This window comes from Serinus canaria, chromosome 4, assembly GCF_022539315.1.
Source record: "Serinus canaria isolate serCan28SL12 chromosome 4, serCan2020, whole genome shotgun sequence".
Taxonomy (NCBI): Eukaryota; Metazoa; Chordata; class Aves; order Passeriformes; family Fringillidae; genus Serinus; species Serinus canaria.
The window spans coordinates 39,556,402-39,579,345 of record NC_066317.1 but is presented as its reverse complement, the minus strand read 5'-3'; the positions used below and the strand labels follow the sequence as shown (position 1 = coordinate 39,579,345).

Here is a 22,944-nt window from a genome sequence, read left to right as displayed (position 1 = left end):
TGGATCCCTGCAATAGCATGACTCACCAGCTAATGAGGACAGTGTCTATCACATGCTTTAGTCATTGCTTTTTAAGATATGCAAATAAGGAACTTCCAGTACAACTTATTCTTCAGCATTTCTTTTCCTATTTATGTTAATTCATCTTCGGAATAATTATTAAAATATAGCATCTTCTCTTCTGACAATTACAAGAAGTAGAAGATATCTCTCAGCTATTATATACTAGTTTCTTCTAATATTAAGTTGCCCAAGGGCCCCTCAGTACAGTAAGAGGCCTGAACATGTCTGATGAAGTTATTGCTGTGCCTACAAGCAAGAACAAAGCATGATCATTCCAAGAAAAAAAAGAAAAATAAACAATAATGGAAAATAACAGTAACATATAAATGTGTTTGCCTAGGTTTTGCCTGTTTGCAGAAAAACAATGTGCCCTATAGATTGAGGAAGGAGAAATACAAATTTCTCAATCTTTGTTCTACATTTCTAGATTGTGCTCTTATCACCTTCTGTTCACAGCTTGCTTCCCACAGCAGGTTGATAAGTGCTGATGGGTTCCATAAAATGGCCTCAGACTTGGCAGGTGTTGGGTGTGTAGAAGGAGCCAGGTGTCAGTCAAACATGTGGCACCTGTGGGCTGCTGCTGACCTAGTTTGTGTGTGGGGCTAGGTTTGAAATGTTGAGCAGGACACGGGGTGCAAGGTTTGTTTCTTCTGGCCTCAGCTGTCTAAAATTTGGCTGCCTGAAGCTGAGAAAAGGCTGTAATCTTTCTCTACCAGTAATTGAGAGCGTTTGCACCTCCAGATACCTGAGATGCCTACCTTAGGGTGGCATGAATTGCTTTCTGTCTGTGACTCTTCTTATCTGTTGATTGTGAAGGGAACACAGGGGGCTGACAAACTTCAGCAACTAACTTTTGGGTGTCTGGACTGGGGTATTTAGTAATCAAACCAGAGCACCTCAGTGAAAGGTAAGAGTCAGGGAGATTTTATGAATGGTTGCAAGGTAAGAGATCCCGGAATTCGAGACAGGGCTTTTCAGCTGATGTGCTGGATGATCCAGTAGTAGCAGTGGTGGTGCTGTCAGCATCCTTCTGCTGAGGATCACCAGTCTGACTGTGCTGCTTTTGTCTCCACTCTCGAAGGTCGCCACTGCGAGGTCCATCAGATGACTGGAAACTACATGTGGGACCAGAAGGCAAATGTATCATTTGATATTGGTGTGAATAAAGAAAGTCTGCTGCCTCTCTGGTGGAATGGATCAGAGCCTTTGTGGGTCACAATGATGAAAGCTAAAAAGAACGTTTCTATGTACTACTGGCCAGGTTAGTATGTGAAAATTTCCTACAATGCACCTTGACATCTGAGCACTCCATATGCTGTAGGAATGGCTTTCTAATATAGTTCTGAAATACAGGTAGGAATTTTATGTGCTTTACTAATCAGGCATAGAAATTAATTAGCTTTTCTTCGGTCATGATAATTTGCATATGCTGAGAAAGGAGAAGACTGAAGTGTCACTAGAGGCAGCTTTCCACTAAATGCTAGCTTCAGGAGGGTGCTGGCTTGAAGAGCATCCCCTCCTCCATCAACTGCTTTTTCCTCTTGCCTACCTGTAACTTCTGCTGTGCTGAGTGGTTGCTCCATGAATGGTTCATGGTCCAACCAAAGTTAAACAGTAACCACCCTCCCCCAATGCTTCTTTGGTTTTAATCTGGAAATTAGTAGTTGAGAACTGAAGATGATCTGCTCTGTGAGGACAAGAAAATCCAGCTGAAAGCAAAGCATCCTTGTCCTCTGGTCCTCCTTCATTGTTAATTCATCTGTGGTCCCAGTTGGTCTGAGTCTGAGCCATTCATTTGGAGGGAATTGACCTTTCTGTTTCTCATTTGTTAGTATTGGACCACTGGAATGACTAGGGATGTGTAATAATGAGTCCTTTTTATCAAACAGAAGTATTGTATCCCCTTAGACTACATGTTTAGGGACTCACATGGAAATAGATGTTCCAGCTGAGCAACCAGACCGAATCCCTTGCAAAGCACCCACATTCCCAACATTTTTACCTTCTAACTGCTGCCTACCCTAAACAGTCTGCAGATATCCTCAATGTGCAAGCACAGGCTGGAGGAGCAGAGAGCTGTTAGGAGAGCTGTACTGAGCACAGCCAGTGGCAGCAGGGCAGTGGCAGCTGACTCACGCCGTGGGCTCCTGGCCAGCTCAACTCTGCATTCCAGTGCACGTGTGCCTGGCCACAGTCTTTCCATGCAATGTGGCTAAGAGTGTCCTGGCAAAAAGCCCACGATTCTAAGGAATGGGAAGAAAGAGTGAACCAAGACGAAAAACATTGAAAAGCCATCCAGAGTGTTTCTACAGTACTGAAGAGCAAAAAGATTTGAGGGTGATAATATTGGCTTATGGATTCAGAAGCAGTTAAAGAGTTTACATCGGCCCTGAAAAAAGGCTGCTTCCTACTGAAGATGTCTCAAGTGATCTAACAGCAAGGCAAATAGTAGGATATAGAAATTATACAAGAATGTAGGAATTCTCCTAAAAATTTACAAAAATATCTCTTTCTGTAGACTATTCATTTTTAACGACTATTGTAATTGCTCTCAATAGGTATAATTATGTACTGAATAGATGGAACAGCCTACAGAGAGCTGCTGAAATAAAAAAAAAAACCAGTATTACTTTCCATAAAGTGCCTTTGGACTTCACCTAGCTTCTTCATGTTGCCCTTTGAGCAGTGTTTCCCCGGGAGAAAACATATGAGGTGTAAATATACATATGTATGCCTGTACATAGATGTATACTTTTCACTCTGTCTGCAATTTCTAGCTGAAAATTGCAAGGAACAAAAGAGACCCCCTTTCCCCAGTGCTTACACTCCCAAGTGCATGCATTGAACTCTCTTATGACAGGGAGGGGGAATTTTTGCATGGACTGGCATTTTAGCTGTGGACTGTGACATGTAACTCTGTCTATCCTTAATTATTTATCTGTGATGGCTGACCTTTGGCAAAGGCATCAGTGCTTTAGTTCAGCAAAAGTATGAAGCACATGTTTATTTTAAGGGTATTCATGGTCTCAAAGGACACATTGGCCATAAAGGGTCAGACAGAGGAAGCAGAGTGAAATGTGGAACTACTGAACTAAAGTACAAAGCTGTTGGGCTGTAGTAGAACTCCAGGTATAACTGGGGTGAACAGAAGTCACTCCAAATGCAACAGCATTTGTTACATTTTCCCTATATGATTTTTTTCCAACCATTTTCTTGTTCCATAGCAAGGACAAAAACCTTTCTAAAAATTCTAGATCTATCATTTTAAAGCTTAAATTCATAACAAGCCATTTGAATGGGGAGCACTAACAATCAAAATTAAAATAAAACCCCAAGATTTAATAACCAAGGTGAGTAGAGGTCCCACAGGCATTTGCACAGCACATGGTCTGCTATAAGTTGTTAGCTTTCCAGCCTAAAGATACACTGCTGCTTAGTAATGAATCTTGCAATTATGATAAAGATCCAAACAGGAAAAGTTTAGGAAACTCTTAGTAGGAATTGCACTATATAGCAAATTCATCACACTTTATTCTGGAAGATGCTATTTTCTCTTTAGCTATCAGTAAAGACAAACAAGATCAATGAACCATAGGAGGAATGCATTGGAAATGCCAGAGTGCTGATTCCCAGGATTAACTTCTACCAATGTTATTTCCTCCTCAGAGCCAGTTCCAAGCTTTGCAAAGTCTGAACCCAAAATCTGCTGCTTTGTTTTCTTCCCTATGTTCCTCTCTCATGTGTAGTCACTGCCTAAAGAAATAAAATCCAGACCCCAGCACACAGGAGTATAGAACAGGAGAGCTCTCGGATGCAAACAATCACACAGCTTTATCTGTGAACCTAACATAAACCCAGCAAATACATGTCATGAGCAGAATGCATCTGAGATCTTGTGATTCTAGAAGCAGAAGAGCCAAACTATTGCCATGCTGGGGGTCCCAAACACCACTTTTGCCAAAACATAAGGCCTTGCCTTGTAGGGACGTTTTTCTCCTTTCTTCATGCTCTGTGTGGGGTGAAAGGCACATCCTCATCCCCAGGTTGTCTGTCCAAAGCACTGCTGCTCCAGCAGGTGGAGAATGTCCAGAGGAGTGCAAGAGTATCGTGGTCAAAACCTTGGAGTGGTCCTCACCCTCAGCCCAGTAAGTGGCGTCATCCCAGATGCTCAAGCTCTTTCATTTTCCAGCAACCCATGCAACTGCTTCAGCTGAAGTGCAGTGACAACTTCTCTAAACACTGAAATGTGAGACAGAGAGGGGAAGAAAAAAGACTCTAAACTCAACTTTTGCCATTTAAACATAATATTTACCAGACCATACAGCTAGTCTGGAAAGTTTTCAAAATCTTCTGTTATGACATGAAGTGTCCAACTGTTATATAAATGTTTAGAAATGTAATTTAAAGCTGGCAGAGATTCAGGTCTCCATGTCAGATAGATAAAGAGGGGTTTATCACTCTGAAATAAGTCCTTATTACTACTCCAGTAGTTCAGGTTTTTAAATAAAGTTTTAGCATTATGAAAAACTATGCAAAGGTATCTAGCATTACATCTTGGTAAATTTTCTCCTTTAGATATTATGGGAAAGAAAATTTAAACAGATTTGGAGGCAGCCAAAAGGAATGCTAAGTTTTTCTTGGTTAAACTACAAATAGTTAAGCTGTATTTACTATCTGTCCTGGCCTCTTCCAAAATGAAATTTAAATATTAAAAGGTCTCCATAGCCAGTATTTTGGATTTGTAATTAAAAATCCTAATTTAAGTTCTATTTATTATAGAGGCTAAAAAAAAAAACCACAAAAGAAACAAAAAAAGGAAAAGGAAGCTCTTGGTGTCTAAACATCTTGGATTTCCAATGGTACTGTCAGCACACTTGAAGACCACTATTTCATGGCCAAAATGATTAAATGATTTCTAATTGTTGCTACTCTGTAGTCTTTTACGTCATGCTCATCTCTTGACAATCTAGAAATAGCAAAGAGGGCTCAGAAACTAAAATATCCCAGATCCCCAAGAGGTTAATGCTCCCAGTCAAAATTATCTCATGAGTAATTCTGAGGAAAGTTATTTGAGAAAATTACAATCTGATGTCAGTATCTGAAGAAAAAAGAGGCAAAATGATCATATTAGTCACTGGCTATGAGCAGTTATCCAGCTGAAGTTAAACACAAGGTATTTCTAACAACTTCCCAAATGCATTCATAACTTCTTGCCTGGTTTTGGAGACAATCTTGAGCCAGACTCAAGTAGGAAAGGAGAAATTGGCTCCAAAGTTCCAATTCAGTCCTGAAATACTAGCAAAGCCAGTAGAGGGCAACTGCATCACCTCTAGCATCTGAGGTAGCTGAAAGCCCTTATTCTGCTGCTGGTGGCACCCAGGACACCCTACAGAAGGCTGGATCTCTGTGCCCTCAGGGAAGGGGACCTCCTGGGTATGACTTCAGGCCATTCATGGAATACATTTTTCTGATGTTTTGTTTCAATATCAGCTTGGACCCATCTCTGCTGCACAGTGTAATTTCTTGGGGACACTGTGTGCAGATGTATAGGAGTTTTATTGTGGGGTGACCTAGACAGTCAGTTATTGTCACATAATCTGCTGGCTGTTTATCCAGGCTGCAGACAACTGTCATGGTGGATCATAGTGGAGAGAGGAGCACTGAGGTATTTTCATGCAGAAACTGGAAGATTAAATCATGTGTTTGGGGCAACAGGAGAAGAATGAAAAGTAAGCACCATCCCACAATTTTAATAGAAATAAAAATTAGATATAGCTTCAAGAGTAGACAAATGTGTTTCTACAGGAAAATAAATCAGTTGACTACATTTGATGTTTATGATTACAAATAATTAATTAATCATAACAGATGGGGTCCCTTGAAACATACAAAGCATGTGGAGACCTGGGAGCTGCTACCACAGGCAAAGAGACTGAATCTGTCTTGTGTACTGTGGCCCTTTAACTTTTGGAAAGGATAATTTCCATCTGACTTATCTGGCTTTCTGCAAATCATTGAAGGTTTTAAAAATTTCCTAAGCTAAAACACTTAAGTTTTTCTAGTTTTTCATGGTACTCCTGAACTATCACATCAGGAGACTCCTAGCCAGCTTGGCCTCAAGTGGTGTGCTTTTCCCTGCGTCTCAGTACTGCACCTGAGTGGTGTGAGCTCATGGGAGCTGAGATGCAAGACTGACAGACTCTCTTTATTGAGTGTCCCAGTAAGCAAACCACTGTAAATCACCTCTGATAGTAGATCTGCTTGCTCTAGGGCCCTGTCTGTACTTACACCTCCTTCTCACACCCCAAGCAACAAGTCAACATATGACAGTCCTTAATGCATTTCAGTTTCCTCCCAAAGGAGAAGCAGAGGGACTCAGATGTACAGATTCAGGCTTTGGCTTAGAGTTGCCTTTTTGACCAGACTGTATTGCTGTATACAGAGGCCATTTTGCAAAAGGTGGGGTTTTTTTGAATCCTCCTTGCGGTGCCCCTTGTTTTCTGATTTATTTCTGAATACATCAGAAAATACCTAACTGTGATGGGAGGACTCTGGGGTTCTGGAATGATAATTTGCATTAATCCAGTGTTTCTGGAAGCATACTTCTTTTAAATATTAATATTATTCAGCAGCATAGTAACTGGAGAGCAAAAGGGCAAAGAAACCTCACAAAAACATGTTTTTCTATGTTCAGGGCCATGTTCTCCTGTAGGATTTGTTGCCATAAATTTTTAGGCCACAAAACAGGCTTTATTTTGCAAGAAAGGCTGCAAGTTACCAAGAGAGTTAATTGGTTTACACTGTTTTAATAAGACCTCCTGGGAAACAGATATAATAGTGGAGAGCCAGTATCACACCATAAAATACAGTTTATAGAGGATATTGGAACACAAGATACTGTGTGTCTAACTGGAAAGTATTTGCTGAAGTTTCAGAGAACAATATCTAAATCTATTATGTTGGAAGCCTGGAAATGAGGCTATATGGCCACAGAAGTTAAAGTATAAACAAGCTGGTGATTTAGGTGGAACTAGTCTGCCATGAGGGAATCAAGCATTTTATTGTGGGCAGGTCACACTGAGACCTTCCTTTTAGAGAGGGAAATAAAAGGGTCCAATGTACAGTTTGCTACAAGCACTTGTCAAACCAACCTCTCTCCCCTTTTCCCTTGCCAACCACATGGTTTCCTGCAGAGAAGGCATAAGGTAAGTAATGTCACAGGGAATTTACAGACCTGAACTTGGACACCAGGGTGTGAGGTCTGTGATCAAGGTGAAATAGAAGAGCTTACCACATTTTTTGCTCCTAGGTTGCGAGGTGGAAATCCTTGGAGTCAGACCAAGTTACTGCCGCGAGTACTTCAGTGTCCCAACAGACAGAAACTTCGCAGACGCCATCAGCGATGCCCTCGAGTCTCTGTGGTACGTCACTAGATTTTTGCAGTGTGGGGTTTCCTCTCTCTGGGACAAATCTTTGGATTTACTGTCAGGGAAATTTTCAGGATAAGCTTCCAAGTATGAAGATGAGGGCTGAGAGTGCTGTATAGTATCATCATAGAAACAACACCATAACAGAAATAGACCCTTGCATTAAGAGCGGAGGGAAAGATTTGCTCCTCTGTTTCTGTGCAGTCTGCAATAAGGAGGAGACATCCTGACTTAACTGCTTGTAATTTACTGTTTCAAACAACTTCAGGATGAGCCTGTGTATGTCAATTCCTGAGAATTGAAAAGGCTTTGAAATGCTTATATTTAGAGAGGGAATTTGGAAATTTTGAAATTCAGCTCCAGTCACTAGATTATGAGATTGATGCTTTGGCTTTTTCTTCATTTTAGAACATCTTAAGCCAAATATTTTTGGAGAGGGCAATAATTTTATGCAAATATCAGAATAGAATAGAATAGAATAGAATAGAATAGAATAGAATAGAATAGAATAGAATAGAATAGAATAGAATAGAATAGAATAGAATAGAATAGAATAGTTCCATTGGAAGGGACCTACAACAGCCATATAGTCCAACTGATGGGAATATAACTCTCCAACAGCTCCTAGGAAAAATGCATGCTCCAGACCCAGCTTTCAAGTTCCACCATCTCTCATCCAAACATTTACAAGAGACAATTCCACATAGGGTGTAAAATCAGCAGAGATTGCACCATCATATGCAGCACCAATGCCTTACTTTGGCTATAACTAAGCTCCTCCTTTTAAAGCCTTGTTGGTTCCATAATTAATCCAATCCTAGGAAACCTTTCTATTTCAATACTTGCAACTGCCATAGCAATTTGAATCCAAAAAGTTTTATGTTCAGGTGCTGAGTGTTGATTGTTCTTGAAATACAGGCTCCAAGATTATGAGAACACTGTTAGGGAAGTTGCTCCCAGTTGAACACTGGGTCCTGCTGCACAGATGCTCACAAATAAGTGTTGTTTGCAGCATGGTCTCAGAAACCTTAGACAGAAGGTTTCTGAGACCATGTGAGAGGTTTTATCCTGAAATTATTTAGCTTAGATTTCAAGAAAGTTACCTGCATGTGACATGAGGAAGCCATTTGTGTCATAGGAGGCTTTCTGCAGCTTTTGCAATGCTTTTAATTCAGTGAATAAAAAAGGGAATGGAAGATGTAATACAGACATTGGCTCTGACTTCTGGTGGAAACCCAGAATTAATGTAGAAAGATACTTGAAGTTTCTTGCCTGGTTTCTGTGAAGCACAGTGTATACGGGTGCTCAGTGCTGTTTTTCAGCTCTGTAATTGTGAACATGGTTAAAAATGAGGCACAAATTGTTAAAAGTACCAGCCCTTCAAGCTGTTATTTTGGGTAGCTGGAGAGTTTCAATAGCTAATTCTGTCCAAGCCACAAGGCTGCCTCTTGCTGTCTATGGTGGAAAAGGAAAGGGACACAACAGTGCTGGTGGAACAACTTGCCACCTCTTCAACAAGAGGTGAAAGCTGATGATTTCAAGAAAAGTGTAAATCCCTGCCACTAAGATGTCATAAATAACAGCTACAGTCTTCTGAAGTGTCCAAATCCTACAGATCATCCCAGTGCAGCAGGGGGTCCTGTCACTGGTGTCTGTTTACACACCATCCCTGGTGAATTTCTTCCTGAGTTCTTTTCCTTTAAACTAAGTGCTGTGTATCCAACAAGGTGGGAAAAGGGAAAATGAATGATCTTACATAAAATTAATAATCAGGTTTGGGTGTAAATACTGCAGGGACTTAAAGTAAGAAGGGAGGGTAGAGAATGAACAGATTAAAAATCTGGTAGGTTTTCCTTATTCTTTCTCTCATCCATCCTCTTTGTTTATTTCTTTAAGATTTAGAACAAGTTCCATGCTGCTGTGCCCGAAGTAAAGCCTCTGAAATGCTTTTATTGTAGTGTAGTCAGATTCATTTAGCAGTATTTAGCATCTCCAAGTAGAAGAGTCTTCAGCTTGTCATCTATATCTTTCACAAGTGCCTTTGACTTTCAAAGCTGTTCAAAGGCTGGCAAATGCAGTGTGTTTCCTTTCCACACCCTAGGTAACTGGAAAAGCCCATTAGGCTGAGACTGTCCTTAGCTATATGTGAGAAAACAGCCAGTGGCAAGGGCAGTCCGTTGCCTGGGGCAGTGCCTTGCTCAGCAGCCCTAGTTAAAGAACTGCACTTGGGCTCCCACCATTAGCAAACCTTGCAGGGACTCCAGGGTAGAGAAGTACCTAACTCATCAGGGAGCCACTGATCTTCTCATGCAACCAAAGGAAATAATCCTTCAGTAAAATTCTCCAGTCTTTTCAAACAGGTGTTTCAAGACCACTATTTGGACCAAGAATATTCAAAACAAGGTCAAGCATTTGTTTTTGGCAAGTGAAACTAAAACCTCCCTTGAGTCTTTTCAACAGCTGTACTTTATGGGTTGTTGTAATCTACCTACCTTCCTGGAGAGGTGTCATGAGGTCTGCATTGTACTTGCAAAGTGTGCTGGTAGAATATAAAATACTTTTTGGTGTTGCCATTAATGCTGTCCAACTTTCTTCAGCATTCTTTTCTAAGTCATTTATTTGGAAAGTTACTGGTGATGGAAGAAGACAGGACTAACAGAATACTTCTGTCTAAAGACAGAATACTTCTCCCATGCAAGCCATGATAAGGGTTTTCTTAGAAAAACTTAGAAAACCCTTCTTTTCTGTAGCAATATAGGCAAAAATAGAAAAAAAGCCAAGCCAGACATGCTGTACCAAATCCTGCAAACTCCTAAGCATGCTGCATTACTGAAGCTTGTCCTGTTGAAGTAATTAAATATTCTTCCTTACAGTGCTGAGCCCTCATGGAGAAATCTCACCACAGCCTAAATGAGATCACTTGCTTTATGCAATAAACCTCTTTCTTAGCTTCTATCTTGGTCAAAATGATAATTTACTTACAGGTGAGAAGACATGAATTAGTTTAAGTAGCTTATAATACAGGTACTGCAGCAGAAGAGAACTATTTTAATAGGTTCAATGACTGTGTATGCAATAGAGAAATTACAGGGTTAAATTTTAGAAAATAATTTATGCCTAATACAGATGGAAAGTAATGCTTAAAATGAAACCGGGGAGAGGGGAGCGCCGCTTCATTTAAATTATTTTAAAATCTTGAAGAGTGAGGAACAACACTGTTCTGCAGGGCCAGCAATGGAGAAATTCCCACCCCAGCAGACATCTTCAGCTTCTCACAGGACTGCTTCTCTGAGGCCTTCTACAAACTGAGAAATGCAAATGACAGACCCTAATTCATTCACTCAGTCCCTCATCTCTGATTTTGCCTCTTCTGTCCCCCTCATTACATCAGAGATGCTGGACTTTCTGTAGAGATCTTAATATGGAAGAGAGCATGTAATATGGATGCAAATTGTATATGGCATGCTCTGCCATATATTAAATACAGCACAAAAAGACTGGATTTGGGTTCAGGAGTATAGGTTTGTGATTTTATCCACACAACTTTTCTCAGGGAGATTCACAGGGAACAGTAAAATGGTCATGAAAATGAAATTAAGCACTGATGTGTGCACTATCCCCACTAAAGAGGCTGAGAGCAATCAATGCAGAAAAGTGTGATCAGCTAAATTTGTGCAATTCTGAGATTACCTTAGTTTCCCTTGCTTGTGTTCCTGAATAAAACTCCCTTCTAAAATCTCATCCGCGTTCATACTGCTTGGTATTTTGTAAGGCAGAGCACATCCTGAGTTGACCTCTGTGGTTTGGAAGACCTCACACAGGAGAAAGCCAGAAGTGCCAAACTTTAATTAAAGCACATTTGACTGGTAATTCCCATAATCCTTTTAATAGGGCATTCAGCACAGAAATCAGAATTTCTTTGTTATTAAAGGGAAAGCTGCCTTCCTAATTCAGAGGTTAGTAGAGGACTGCTAGGCCAGCCTGCACATGGCAGTTTCCACCTGCTGCCTCTGATGGGAGTCTCAGGCAAACCCAGGAGACTCTGGGTGTGAATAATGAGCCCAGCAGTGCAATAGGTGGTAGGACAGCACAGGCTGGAAGCAGAAAACAGGGTTTTGTGGCTCTACATGCTTGTGAAGAAAACAATGCCAGCAGCCAGGAGCTCTCCATGTGTGTCAGCCTTTCATTCCTTGCCCTGTCTCCCACACCCAGCAATAACAGCGCCGAGATGGCCGCCGTGTACTACGAGCGCATTGATGTGGAAGGCCACCACTACGGCCCTTCATCCCAGCAGCGCAAGAACGCTTTGAAGGAAGTGGACAAAGCCTTGAGCAACATGATCTCACTCATCAAGGTGAGTGGCATCCATAAACCCAGCTCCTGGCTGCCTTTGTAGAAGGCTTTTAAAATCTGGTCTTTGTGGCACTGCAGAGAGCCTGTCTAACACCTGTAACTGAATGCAGTGTAAATTTTTCTTTCCTGAGAAACAGGCTACTGAGTTCATGTGGAAGTCAAGGCACCATTACCCTGATTATTATTTTCATTGATGGCATTATAACCCTCCTGGTGGATTTATACCAGTAGCCCCAGGAAGCCACAAACCAATATACATGTCTCTCTGTTTATGACTTGTGTTGCAGCTGAACTTCATTGTAGGTGAAGGAATCAAAACTGTGTTTCCTAAGGTTTGTGGAATCAGACTATTAACTTTTATAGTGGCTTTTATGACAGCATTCAGAACTCTGTACTTTTAACTTGATTTTTATAAAGCATTATTGAAAGGATTTTGCAGCGAGAAAAATCTTTTGGGTAAATGGTAATTCTATGAATATTTCTGACAATGATAAATGCATGTTGGAGTTTTTATTTTTTTAGTGAAGAGAGGAATATGCATCTTCAATTTCACTAAATATTAAAAGCTCTAATGCTAAGTGCTCATGTTTGGGAGGGAAAGAGAGAAACACCCCTTCAACAAGTGGTATCATGGCAAAATTGCTGCGTGGACTTGTTTAGGAAAAACTCTGGTGCTAACCTCTCAGACTCTTCCAGAGCAGCAAGTAAAAGTGGATGTCTACCATTATGAGTGGTGGCAAAGCACATTCCAGGACATTGATGGATAAGATCCTTCTGGTAAAGCTCCACAGAAACAGTGGAGGTCAAAAGGTGATTTACATTTTCCAGCAGGCACAGACAGTGCCAAGCTCTTACATGGCCCTAAAAGTTGTCATGCACTTTCTTCACAGAGAAAAGGCCTTCAGAATGATATCAATGTCCTCCTCTTCTCTGATCATGGGATGACAGACATCTCTTGGGCAGATAAAGTGATTGAGCTGAAAAACTATATCAATATGAGTGATACCATACAAATGAAAGACCGAGGTCCTGTTGTGAGCCTCTGGCCAGCTCCAGAGAAGCATGCAGAGGTGAGTACAGCCTAGTTGTACCTCTCAGCTTTGTGTTTTCTCAGTTTTTATGCCAATTGTGTCTTCTGTTTTCGCTTAAATCCAAATACTACTCTCAGAGATGTGTGCAAAAATCAGCTCTTATCAGGAGTCAGACTTGGATCCTGTGACATCCTTGTGATGCTGGTTTCTGAAGGAAAGTAACACCAGGCAAATTAAAAAGTATGAACTTTCACTGTTACATGACAAAGACACGTGCTTTTAAGCCCCACCCCTATTAGCTTCTGATAAATAGCTAAAAGATTTTACTTCAAAATGCTCTTTTAGGATTTTGTATATATTAGTCAATTTATTGACGGTCTAGCTAGGATGTTCAAATCATCTGAAGCAGGTTCAGGCATTCATATTCTAGTAAACTCCCACTGAGGAACCAATTCCATTAGACCAGAATTGCAAAAAATATGTTTTTACAATATTGTCCTTGGAGGAATTTTTGATGAAGCATGTTGGATTGAGTCAACCATAGAAGCTCAATGCTAGAACTTCAGGGTTTTGAGGGATAAATTAAATAATAGAGAAAAGATTTGAAAATTACTTGAAAAGAATGAAAATGTAATTTCTCTGACTAATAGACAAGTACATTATAGTTTAACCCAAAACCAATGCATGAGAAATCATTACTGCTGTCCTCAGAATATAGATGAGTGGATGTACAAAATAGGCAAGCTGTTCCCCAGGCAAATAGTTTTGGTTTCTACATTGTATTTTATCCAGTTACAGTATATAGTAGCCTGTGCAATTTTTAAAAAGAGAATATTTGCTGATCTTTGCACCCAAACGGTCTCTTCTGGAATTGTGTGTCTGTGATACTGTGAGAATTTCAAATTAGTGCCAGAACTGAAAGTTGTCTTAGAGGCATGCATGAGCAATTCACTTGTAAATGCATCACAGGGGATCACAGCACTGATATGCTTAACCCAGAGCTCCCTGTTTTTGTAGGCCAGACCTTCAAACAAGGGCAAGTTGCAATTTCACACAGCCATGGGGTTTCATCCAACAAAGCTCTTCAGCACATGCTTCTCTCTCATTAAACAGCCTAATATTCCTAAGAAGAATAAAGTACAATGCCTTATGGTTTTGTTTCCTTACTTCATTTCTTTTTAGGATTTCTTACTGGAGGGCTGCTTTTTAAGCAAAATAAAGTTGATTTTCAGTTTCCCAATAGCTAGATTCTCTATTTCTAAAGACTTTCAAAGACTATGTTTATGAGTTGGAGTGTATTATAACATAGTGGTTATCATCTCTAAGAATTACCCCATTTCAAAGCACCAGAAGAACCAGTGATCACTCTCTAGCCCCAGTCATGGTGGGAGGAATTGTGCCATCACACCCTGATGTTGTCCTTATGGTCACTGCATCTGGCACACATATACACACAGGGGTGACTTAGCTGCAAGGCTAGTGAAGAACCTTTCATTCTTTGAAGAACTGAGCTATTTATTCCTGAAGATTATTTATATTTAACTTGTTAAAGAACAGTATAGAGTCTGGAGGCTCCAATAGCTGTCTTCTCTTTGGCATATGAACATCTTTTCCAGGCATTTAAAATCTATTTTCTGAATAATTTGTGGTAATGGAATTTGTGTGATTATATTCCAGAGAGTATAATTAATATTAATAAACCACTTGCATGGCATTGTGCAGATTCAAAGCTGCAGGCTTTGGCTAATTAATCTCACATCAGATAACTAACGAAGTAGATAACTGAGCACTATCAACCCCTTGATAGTGATTGACTGGGTAAGTGCAAGAAACACAGGTGAGGAGAGATTCATTCTCCACTCAAGAGCACAAAGAAGGAATGAATAGCAGACACTAAAGATGATATAACTTTTCTATACCTGTACACAGTCCACATGGTGCCTCTGAGTGTCTCACCACTCCACTCACTGCTTCCTGTGGAGGTGTGGTTTCTCCTGGTCTGTTTCTGTAGGCTGGTACACTCACATATGTACATTTGTGAGCATGTGTATTATAAATACACATAATACATGAATTCATACATTCCTTATGATCTGAGTTTTTAGAATCTCCGAAACCACATAGGCAGGTTTTGTCCAGCCATGATCTTTGGACAGGCAAAGTCCTGATGTGAATGTGCCAATGATTAGCCATTACAGGGGATTAGCCATTCTGCAAATTCAGGTGTTTCCATGTACCCATTAGTATATTTATGATCTTTACAGCCATATGGTGTTCTAACATTCATTTGTTTTGCAGATATATCAAAAATTGAAAGCTGTGGAACACATGGATGTTTATAACATACAGGATATTCCGAACAGATTTTTCTACAAAAAAGGAAAATTTGTATCTCCACTAACTCTCGTGGCTGAAGAAGGATGGTTCATAGTAGAGGTAAAGTATAGAACCAAAATACTTAGACAGGAGAGTGAAAAGGTGCAATATATTGCTGATCATTGAGTTAAAGTCAATGGGCTGACTACAAAACTAATGTCAAATTCTGCTGTGTGCTTAAAAGAACTTAAAGATATTGCAGCTATCCTAAAGGCAGACAGTTAAATAGTCAAGATGCCTCTTTTTTCTCTGTTGTCATAAAGCAGTAGTTCTTGTATTTCACATTCCAGTTTTGTTGCCTTACTCTTCTTTCCCCCCCATGCCATCTACCTTCATTTCAGACACAAAAAGAGTGTTTCCATTTCAAGTCCTTATTATCCTCCTCTTTATTATCCTCCATTCAGCAGTACCTTGTAGCAATTTTTCCTTCTGCCTGGCTTTCCTCCCATCAGACTGTCCTAAAAATGCCCCATTTCTCTCAACCCCGCAAGTCTCAAAAGGGTTAGACTGGAGATTTACTCCTCAGAGATTCCCAGTGCACACACTGAAAACCTGGGAACTTGTTAAGCAGAGAGCCCAGACATGAAGAGATTTTTCCTACTAACTTATTTTTTTTACTTTGAGTTGATGTTGTTACTTCGTCCTTGTGTCACTACTGTGCATCTCCACATTGCAGATACTAATTGCAGCTCGGCTCAGCTCAGAGGGTGAGATAACTGTGTATTTTCTAAGGAGGTAAACTGAGCAGTGGTATTAAGTGATTTGCCCAAGGCCATACATGAAGTCAGTAAGTTGGCAACAGAACCACGGAGTCCTGGGTTTGTGTCCCAGCATAGTCAGTGCACTTCGTTGCCTTGCAGGTTATTGTAACTCATCTGAGCATCTTTTCTGGCCTTCAGAGTTACTGCTCACCAAGCTTTGCTCAGTCCACACTACAACATTTCTCACTAGCCAACATAAATTTAGCATAATATTTTCTACAGCTGAATAAAAATGCACCTCTAAAAAAACCTGATGGCTTTTGAATACAGCTGGGTGAGTACCACATTTCTGATTAAAAAAAAAAAAAAAGTATAAAAAGACAGAGTTAAGATTTAGACAGGTAAAGTAGGAATCTGAAACATTTTCTCCAAAATTATTTTTAAAAAATACAACTAAACTCTCTCATACAAAAGTTCAAAATAGAACGTTTTTACATATTCTGTAGAAAATAAAAAAGCACTTAAAAATCATTGAAAGTCTGACAAACCTTAATAACAGTGCAGCAAACACTGCTGCTATGATAATTATTTCTGTCTCTCTGCCCATTCCTTCCCATTGTTTCTGATTTTCAAGAATGTCCTCTCATTAATGCTGTCAGATTTTCTTTCTCTTTGGTACATTTTCATTATCTGTGAATGGGATATGAAAATGAAAGTTTCCTGTCATATTTTAAAATAAATTATTGAGCCTTCTATTATACTTCCTGCCCAAACCACTGAAGAGAGGATGTGCAGCTTTTCCCTGTCATGCTCCCAGGGCTTTTTAACTCTCTGTTAGCTAGTGGATAGCTAAAAGCTGTTTGAAAAAGGGATTTTGTTGATGGTGGTGGTTTTTGAAAGAGACAAAGGGGGTGTATCTGGAAAGTTGTTTTCCTCATCACAGAGCATAGGAACTGAAGCCCATCTATGTTTTGGTTAAAGCAGGATGAGGAGGGATTTCTTGCTGTATCAAAGCTGATATCCTCATGTGACCTTGTTCCCTTCACATGAGTGAGTGGTTCCCATCCTTTGGGCATTGCACATTCAATTTTCTTTCTTAAGGAAAAAGACAAAAATCAGACAAAATAAATTATTATAAAAGGAAAGGGATCCTCACTTAATCTGCTTTACCATCTGCGTGAGCTGCATCACTTGCCCAAAGTGGGAATGTGGGAAACTCTTCTGGGCATCTTCTGTCCTTCTGTGCCTGAGAGTGAAGGCTAGACCTGGACACTCTAGAGAACTGTGCAGCTCCTTCTCTGTAATTATCAGAGAAATTAGTGTCATGGGTCTGATGAACTGTCAGTTGATGTTCTTTGTTTAAGTGAAATTCCTGCCAAGTCTTGGGGTAATGTGGAGTGCCACATCTGTCTGCTGCTATGCCTAAGGATCATGGGATGGGAGAAACTCATGGAGAGGTTGGTCCAGCATTTGATCAGCCCCCAGGGACTGCTGCTCTGATAGGGATGGCACTGTTGTAGGTAAGAGTTGTTGATACAAAGCAGGAGAAAGTAAGGAAGGAATTTAAAAGTACATCTTAAGTGCAGTATGGGCTAGGAAGAACAAGATTTATAATGACAAATTAATAAAGCATAGATCCACTGAGCAAGGAAAAAAACCAGAGCATAGGCCACAGAGAGTGGGACTGTCTCAGGTCAGAACCAGTGCTCCCTGGAATAAACCTCATTGCTTTAATACAAAAACAAGTAGGGAGAAGAAATAATAATTAGAAAATATCTAGTAGGGGGATATTTGTATCATTAGGCTGAGGAGCAGAAAAACTACTAATTTTTTAAGGTGTAAATGGCATGTGGAGCAGAAGAACACTCCAGTAAACCCATGGAAGTGCATGGTACTGGGTGGGAGAGCAGTGCTGCAGGCATGGGGAGAGGGACAGCACCTTCCTTACACAAGTCACATACGACTGTGGTACTTTGTGCTTGTGGCAGAAATCTACTTGAGTTGTCCTCCCCTCCCCGTGGAGAGGGAGGTGGTTACTGACTGAGACAGCAAAGCCTGTCAGGAGGGGCCACCCCTCCTGGGCATGAGCTCCTGTGCAGGTCACAGCACAGTGTGGGGCCTGAAGGGCTGGTACAGCACATGGAGACATAATATGGCACCCCAAAGTGCCCCAGCACAGCCCAGCAGGCAGGCACTAACCATGCTCTGCTCTTGTCACCCAGAGCAGGGACAAGCTGCCCTACTGGGAAAACGGGACGGGGAGGAAGGAGGCCTGGCAGAATGGCTGGCATGGCTACGACAATGAGCTCATGGACATGAGAGGCTTCTTCCTTGCATATGGCCCAGGTACAGTGCCACCATCCCTGGAGTTCCACTTCCCCTGCAGCCCCTGGTCCTCACCCCTGCATCCCTGCAGCCCCTGGCACATCAGGACCCAGATGTAGCACTTTGTGACACCAAAAATTACAAATAGATGGCAGGATTTCCTCACTATGGAGGGGTTGTTGCACTGTGTCTATTATACCTGAAGGAACAGGGCAGAGAGATGTGAGAGGATTTGGTCAGCCTCTCTCTGATGTCCCAGTGCAATTTCTAACTCTTTGCCATGTTTTCCTAAATTTTGGCCTAAATTTTCAATTCTGTTTGAAACATATGAATTCTGCTTTTGGTGGGGAATTCAGACTCACAACAGCAGGGCACTTTCTTTGGGAAGGTTGCAGCATACCTCACCCACGTGTCTGATGGGCAGACACATAGCTCCTGGTTTCTTCTTCATCAGGCTCTTTAAACAGGGCAGAGCACCAGGCAGAGCACCAGGCTAATTGTATGGCACCAGTGAAAGCAGAATGTGCAATACCATTATGTCAGGCTATTACATCTATCAAGCACATGCAGTAAAGTAGCTCCTGCACTTAAAACTTCAGGGCTTTTTTTAGTTCTTATAATAAAATTGGCCTAGAAGTAAAAATAATGAATAAAATTATTTAAATTAATGTTTTGCAGAGCTATGCTCTAAATTGTATAGCATGCCACATCCCAGCCTGGTGATTAAGTCCCAAGAAAGACAAAGGAGCCCTTGCCCCACAGCACCCCACATTGCAGGGGCTGAGCCCCAAGTTGCATGATGCTAACTCTTCTGTTTTGCCTGCAGATTTCCGATCCAACTACCGAGCACCTCCCATCAGATCTGTGGATGTTTACAACATCATGTGCAGCCTGGCAGGAGTACAGCCACTGCCCAACAATGGCTCCTGGTCCAGGGTGGAGTGCATGCTCCGAAACACAGCCCCCTTGGCACCACTCCCCCCATGCAGCAGCTGTGTCCTGGCACTAGCTCTGCTCTCCCTGTTCGCCAGGCAGATCTCCTTACTGTGATCCCTGAACAATGTCAGTCAGTGTCACCAGCGACTCCATCCTTCTCTGTTTGTTTTTTTAAAGTTCTTCATTTGAATAATAGCTTCATTAATAGAGGGCTGTCCCCCACTCCTCCATTGTGCTCCACCAGGCATGAATCTGACCCATCCTGTATTTACAATGGTTTTAACATGAAGCCAGGTTTTGTGCTGCTCCAAACACTGCTAGGGACAATGGTGTCACTCACCTAGATTTACAGCACTGGCAGTGAAGGCAAAATCCTGGCTGGGTATCCAGGATACCCAGTTTTCTGGTGGGTGCACATGGGGATCTCTGAGCATCAAACACATCTCACCCCAGCATCTTTCACTGAGGAGCTCACTTTCGTTGGCCATACTGAGAAGTTCAGGAGTGGAGACCAACCTCTCTGCATTTAGCTGGGTTTATCCTGCTTCACCCCTTCATCTCCAGCTCCAGCAGCAGCAGAGCCCCATCTTCTCCTTACAACACCAGCCAAGTCCTGTCTCTACAGACACGGTTTTTAAAGAGCCAAGAGCTTTGCTAAGGGACTATAATGCTGAGAGAGGTGGGTCAGCAGGAGAGCAGTGAGAACATCCTACTTTGCTCAGCCTTCCCTTCTTTATTTTCACCAACACAAGTCCTGGCTCTGCCCATTTCCAGGGCCAGGCCTTCCTCACGGACCACAGCAGAGGGGAAGGCTGGGAAAGAAGAAAGTGACAGTAATCCTCCACTTCAAAGCCAGTGGGAAAATGAATACTCATTTGGACACACAAGGGTCAGGAGAACATAGGATGAGGAAGCCCGGCATTTAACAGCCTTTCTTCTTTTCCTGGTGAAGATAATATCATCTGGTCATATTTTGATGTTTTATACCCAAATGCATTTCTGAAGTTTTTTCAACATTTACTGCTCTTCAACTTTTGCTCTCTATACCTCTGCCTGGTGATCAGCACACTTACCTTCATTCTGCAGCAGGGAGAGAGGTCTACACTCTCTCCCACCCTCCCAGCTAATCCAGGTGATTTTTTCCACCGTGGGCTATCAAGCACAAGCAAAGTTGTAACAGCAGAGTTAAATTAAACAGCAGGAGGATAGAGCTGTCACCAGAGGTGCCTTCGGGAGTGCACAGCGCTTTATCTGATATACCTCTGAACCAGGAGCTTTCAGCAACAACTGCCTTTGGAAGGACTGAGGTCCCTCCCCATGTAAAACAAACCTCCTGGACTTACTACTCTTCTGGATCCAGAGACAAGCATGATCCTGGTAGGTATGCTCCAGTGCATTTAAGGGTGAATGACTACACTGGGAAAAAAAAAAAAAACAAACACCAAATTAAACTTGACAAAAGACTTCTGTAATAGCTGTAAAGATTTATGTAATGTGTTATTAAAGCTCAAGTGAACCATCAAATCAGTTGGGAGAAAAATGGAAAAAATCAGGCTTTGTTATTAGACTGTTGAATATAAAAGGCAATTTAGTGCTTTCGAAGCATTTGCAGTAGCTGTAAAACAAGCACCTATTGTTCAGAGTTCCCTGCTCTTTAATGGACCAGGCTCAATGAAATCACTGGAGCACATTTTAAAGAAAAAAAAAAGAAATGGAAAAAAAACCTCAGCATACCCAAATTACCAAGTTTTGTCTGAAAATCATCAGGTTAAGATGCCATCAGTGCCTGCTAACCCCTCCACAACATGCCATTTTAAGTCTTACCAGAGAGCCGAAGCCAAGGTCTTCTTACAAAAGAACTGTTTCTAAAGGTATAAGGGTATATTCAGCTCCTCAGTTATACAAACAGAAATTGAAAATAACAAATTGGGTCCCTTGAGTTGTTCCACGGATGGGCCATGACACATGAAACCAACACTGATCCTTGTGAGTACTTTGTGTAACTCATTTTTGTCAGTGTCCACGTGCAAATACTGAAGGGTAAATCCAATTGCAATATTATTTGTTTGACCTTAATGCAAGCATTGTGTGTATGGTAAAAGATACTTGGTCTGTAAAAGCAAAATTTGATGGCAGACCTTCAAGAAGCTCACTAGCTTCAGGAGAACTACAGCTCATTATTTTTTGGAAAGTGTATCTTTCTTCCTCAGAAATGTCATACCTCTGAATCAATTCACGTTCTCATTCAAAAATCAAGTGTCTTAACTCCTGTTTTTCTGTATACTATGCAATGGAGGTGGGTGTATTTTAAAACCTATTTCTGGATGATGTTTTTATACAACGACTGATTGTGAATGAGTGAATAATTCTAAAAATGGTATTAGAAAAAGCACTTCTTTGTAAATACTGTAAGATTTTTGAAGAAAAAAATAGCCCAAAACCTTCCCTTCAACACTTTGCCTTTCTTGTCTAATTGCTGCATCAAAGTGTGATAAACAGTGTTTGAAGCTTGTGCTGATTAATTATCAGAAAGTCAAATGATAACATTGTTTAGAAATGGCAAAGTTGTCAGCATGTAAATTAAGGACATTAAATGCATCACACGAGATGATGTAGCTCATATATGCAGTCCTTTTTTCCAGATGTATTTCATTATTTAACCTTTTGAACATCCATTCAGGAACACATCATTCCCACTAGGCAATGGACATGACAAAACATTTTGCATTTCTAAGAAGAGAGGTGAGCCCTGGATGCTCTCTCCAGACCCACTTCTCTAAGCCTGCTGTGTCACCATCACATCAGCTGCTTGCACAGAAATTAAGAACATTGTCCCGGGCATGAGGGTGCATTAGGCTCAGGCTGTCCAGAGTCCCCCTTTCCCAGTGGGAGATGGTACAAATGTCAACAAGACCTCAAAAACCAACACCACAGGCCTCAAGCCAAGGGAGTCCTACTCCACTCTAAGCTCTACAAACCAGCAATGTCCATGGAAGAGATTAATTTAATAGAAACAAGTCTCCAAGCCTACTCAGTAGAATCTATCTCCTTTTCCTTATATTAACTGACCACAAAGCAGGGAATGGATGATGGAGGAGGACCAGTGCAGGTATGCCAACAAGTCCTTTAATTCCCAGCAGGACTCCCTCTGAACCAGGAGCACTGCCAAGGTGTGCCAGAGATGCTCCCTTCATGATCCATGAACATGGCTCCTCAGGAAAGGGAGGTGCTGAGGGACTACTTGCACAGAAATAAGTTTCAGTCAGCTCCCCATAACAGTGCCAAATATGGCAATTTCACAGCTAAATAAGATGAACCCTTTTTACCAATGACCCTGACTAAGGCTCAGGGAGTGAGCCCTCCAGCATCCCTCTGGATGCAGCCTGCATTGCCTGCACAGACTGCAGCCCCATGGAGACACTTTCCATTGGCCCAGACACCAGCCTGCACCCTTCACAAGTACAAAGACTTTGCAAATAAGGGGTGAATGAGAGGGGTTTGCACTGCTGCTCATCTTCATTGTCTCCTAACTGATACATCACAAAATCACAGAGTATTCTGAGTTGGAAGGAACCTGCAAGGATCATCAAGTCCAATTCCTGGCCCTTCACAGGACCATCCCCAAGAATCACACCATGTGCCCGAGAGTATTGTCCAAATGCTTCTTGAATTCTGTCAGTGTGTCTCGGTGCTGGGGCATCTGTCAGATGTTAGCCCATACACCTCAGGGGA

General features: G+C 41.4%; 1 protein-coding gene across 1 annotated transcript in view; it reads left to right on the top strand.

The window, feature by feature from the left end:
• The window catches only part of ENPP6 (ectonucleotide pyrophosphatase/phosphodiesterase 6), a 31,187-nt gene extending 9,367 nt beyond the window's left edge, over positions 1 to 21,820 (top strand). Inside the window, exons 2-8 of the mRNA XM_009100962.4 lie at positions 1,145 to 1,324; positions 7,373 to 7,484; positions 11,703 to 11,844; positions 12,734 to 12,913; positions 15,173 to 15,310; positions 18,174 to 18,297; positions 19,103 to 21,820. Coding sequence (XP_009099210.1) covers positions 1,145 to 1,324; positions 7,373 to 7,484; positions 11,703 to 11,844; positions 12,734 to 12,913; positions 15,173 to 15,310; positions 18,174 to 18,297; positions 19,103 to 19,326 — 1,100 coding nt within the window. The 3' untranslated portion in view covers positions 19,327 to 21,820. The remainder of the gene's footprint in view (positions 1 to 1,144; positions 1,325 to 7,372; positions 7,485 to 11,702; positions 11,845 to 12,733; positions 12,914 to 15,172; positions 15,311 to 18,173; positions 18,298 to 19,102) is intronic.
• The last annotated feature ends 1,124 nt before the right edge of the window (positions 21,821 to 22,944 follow it).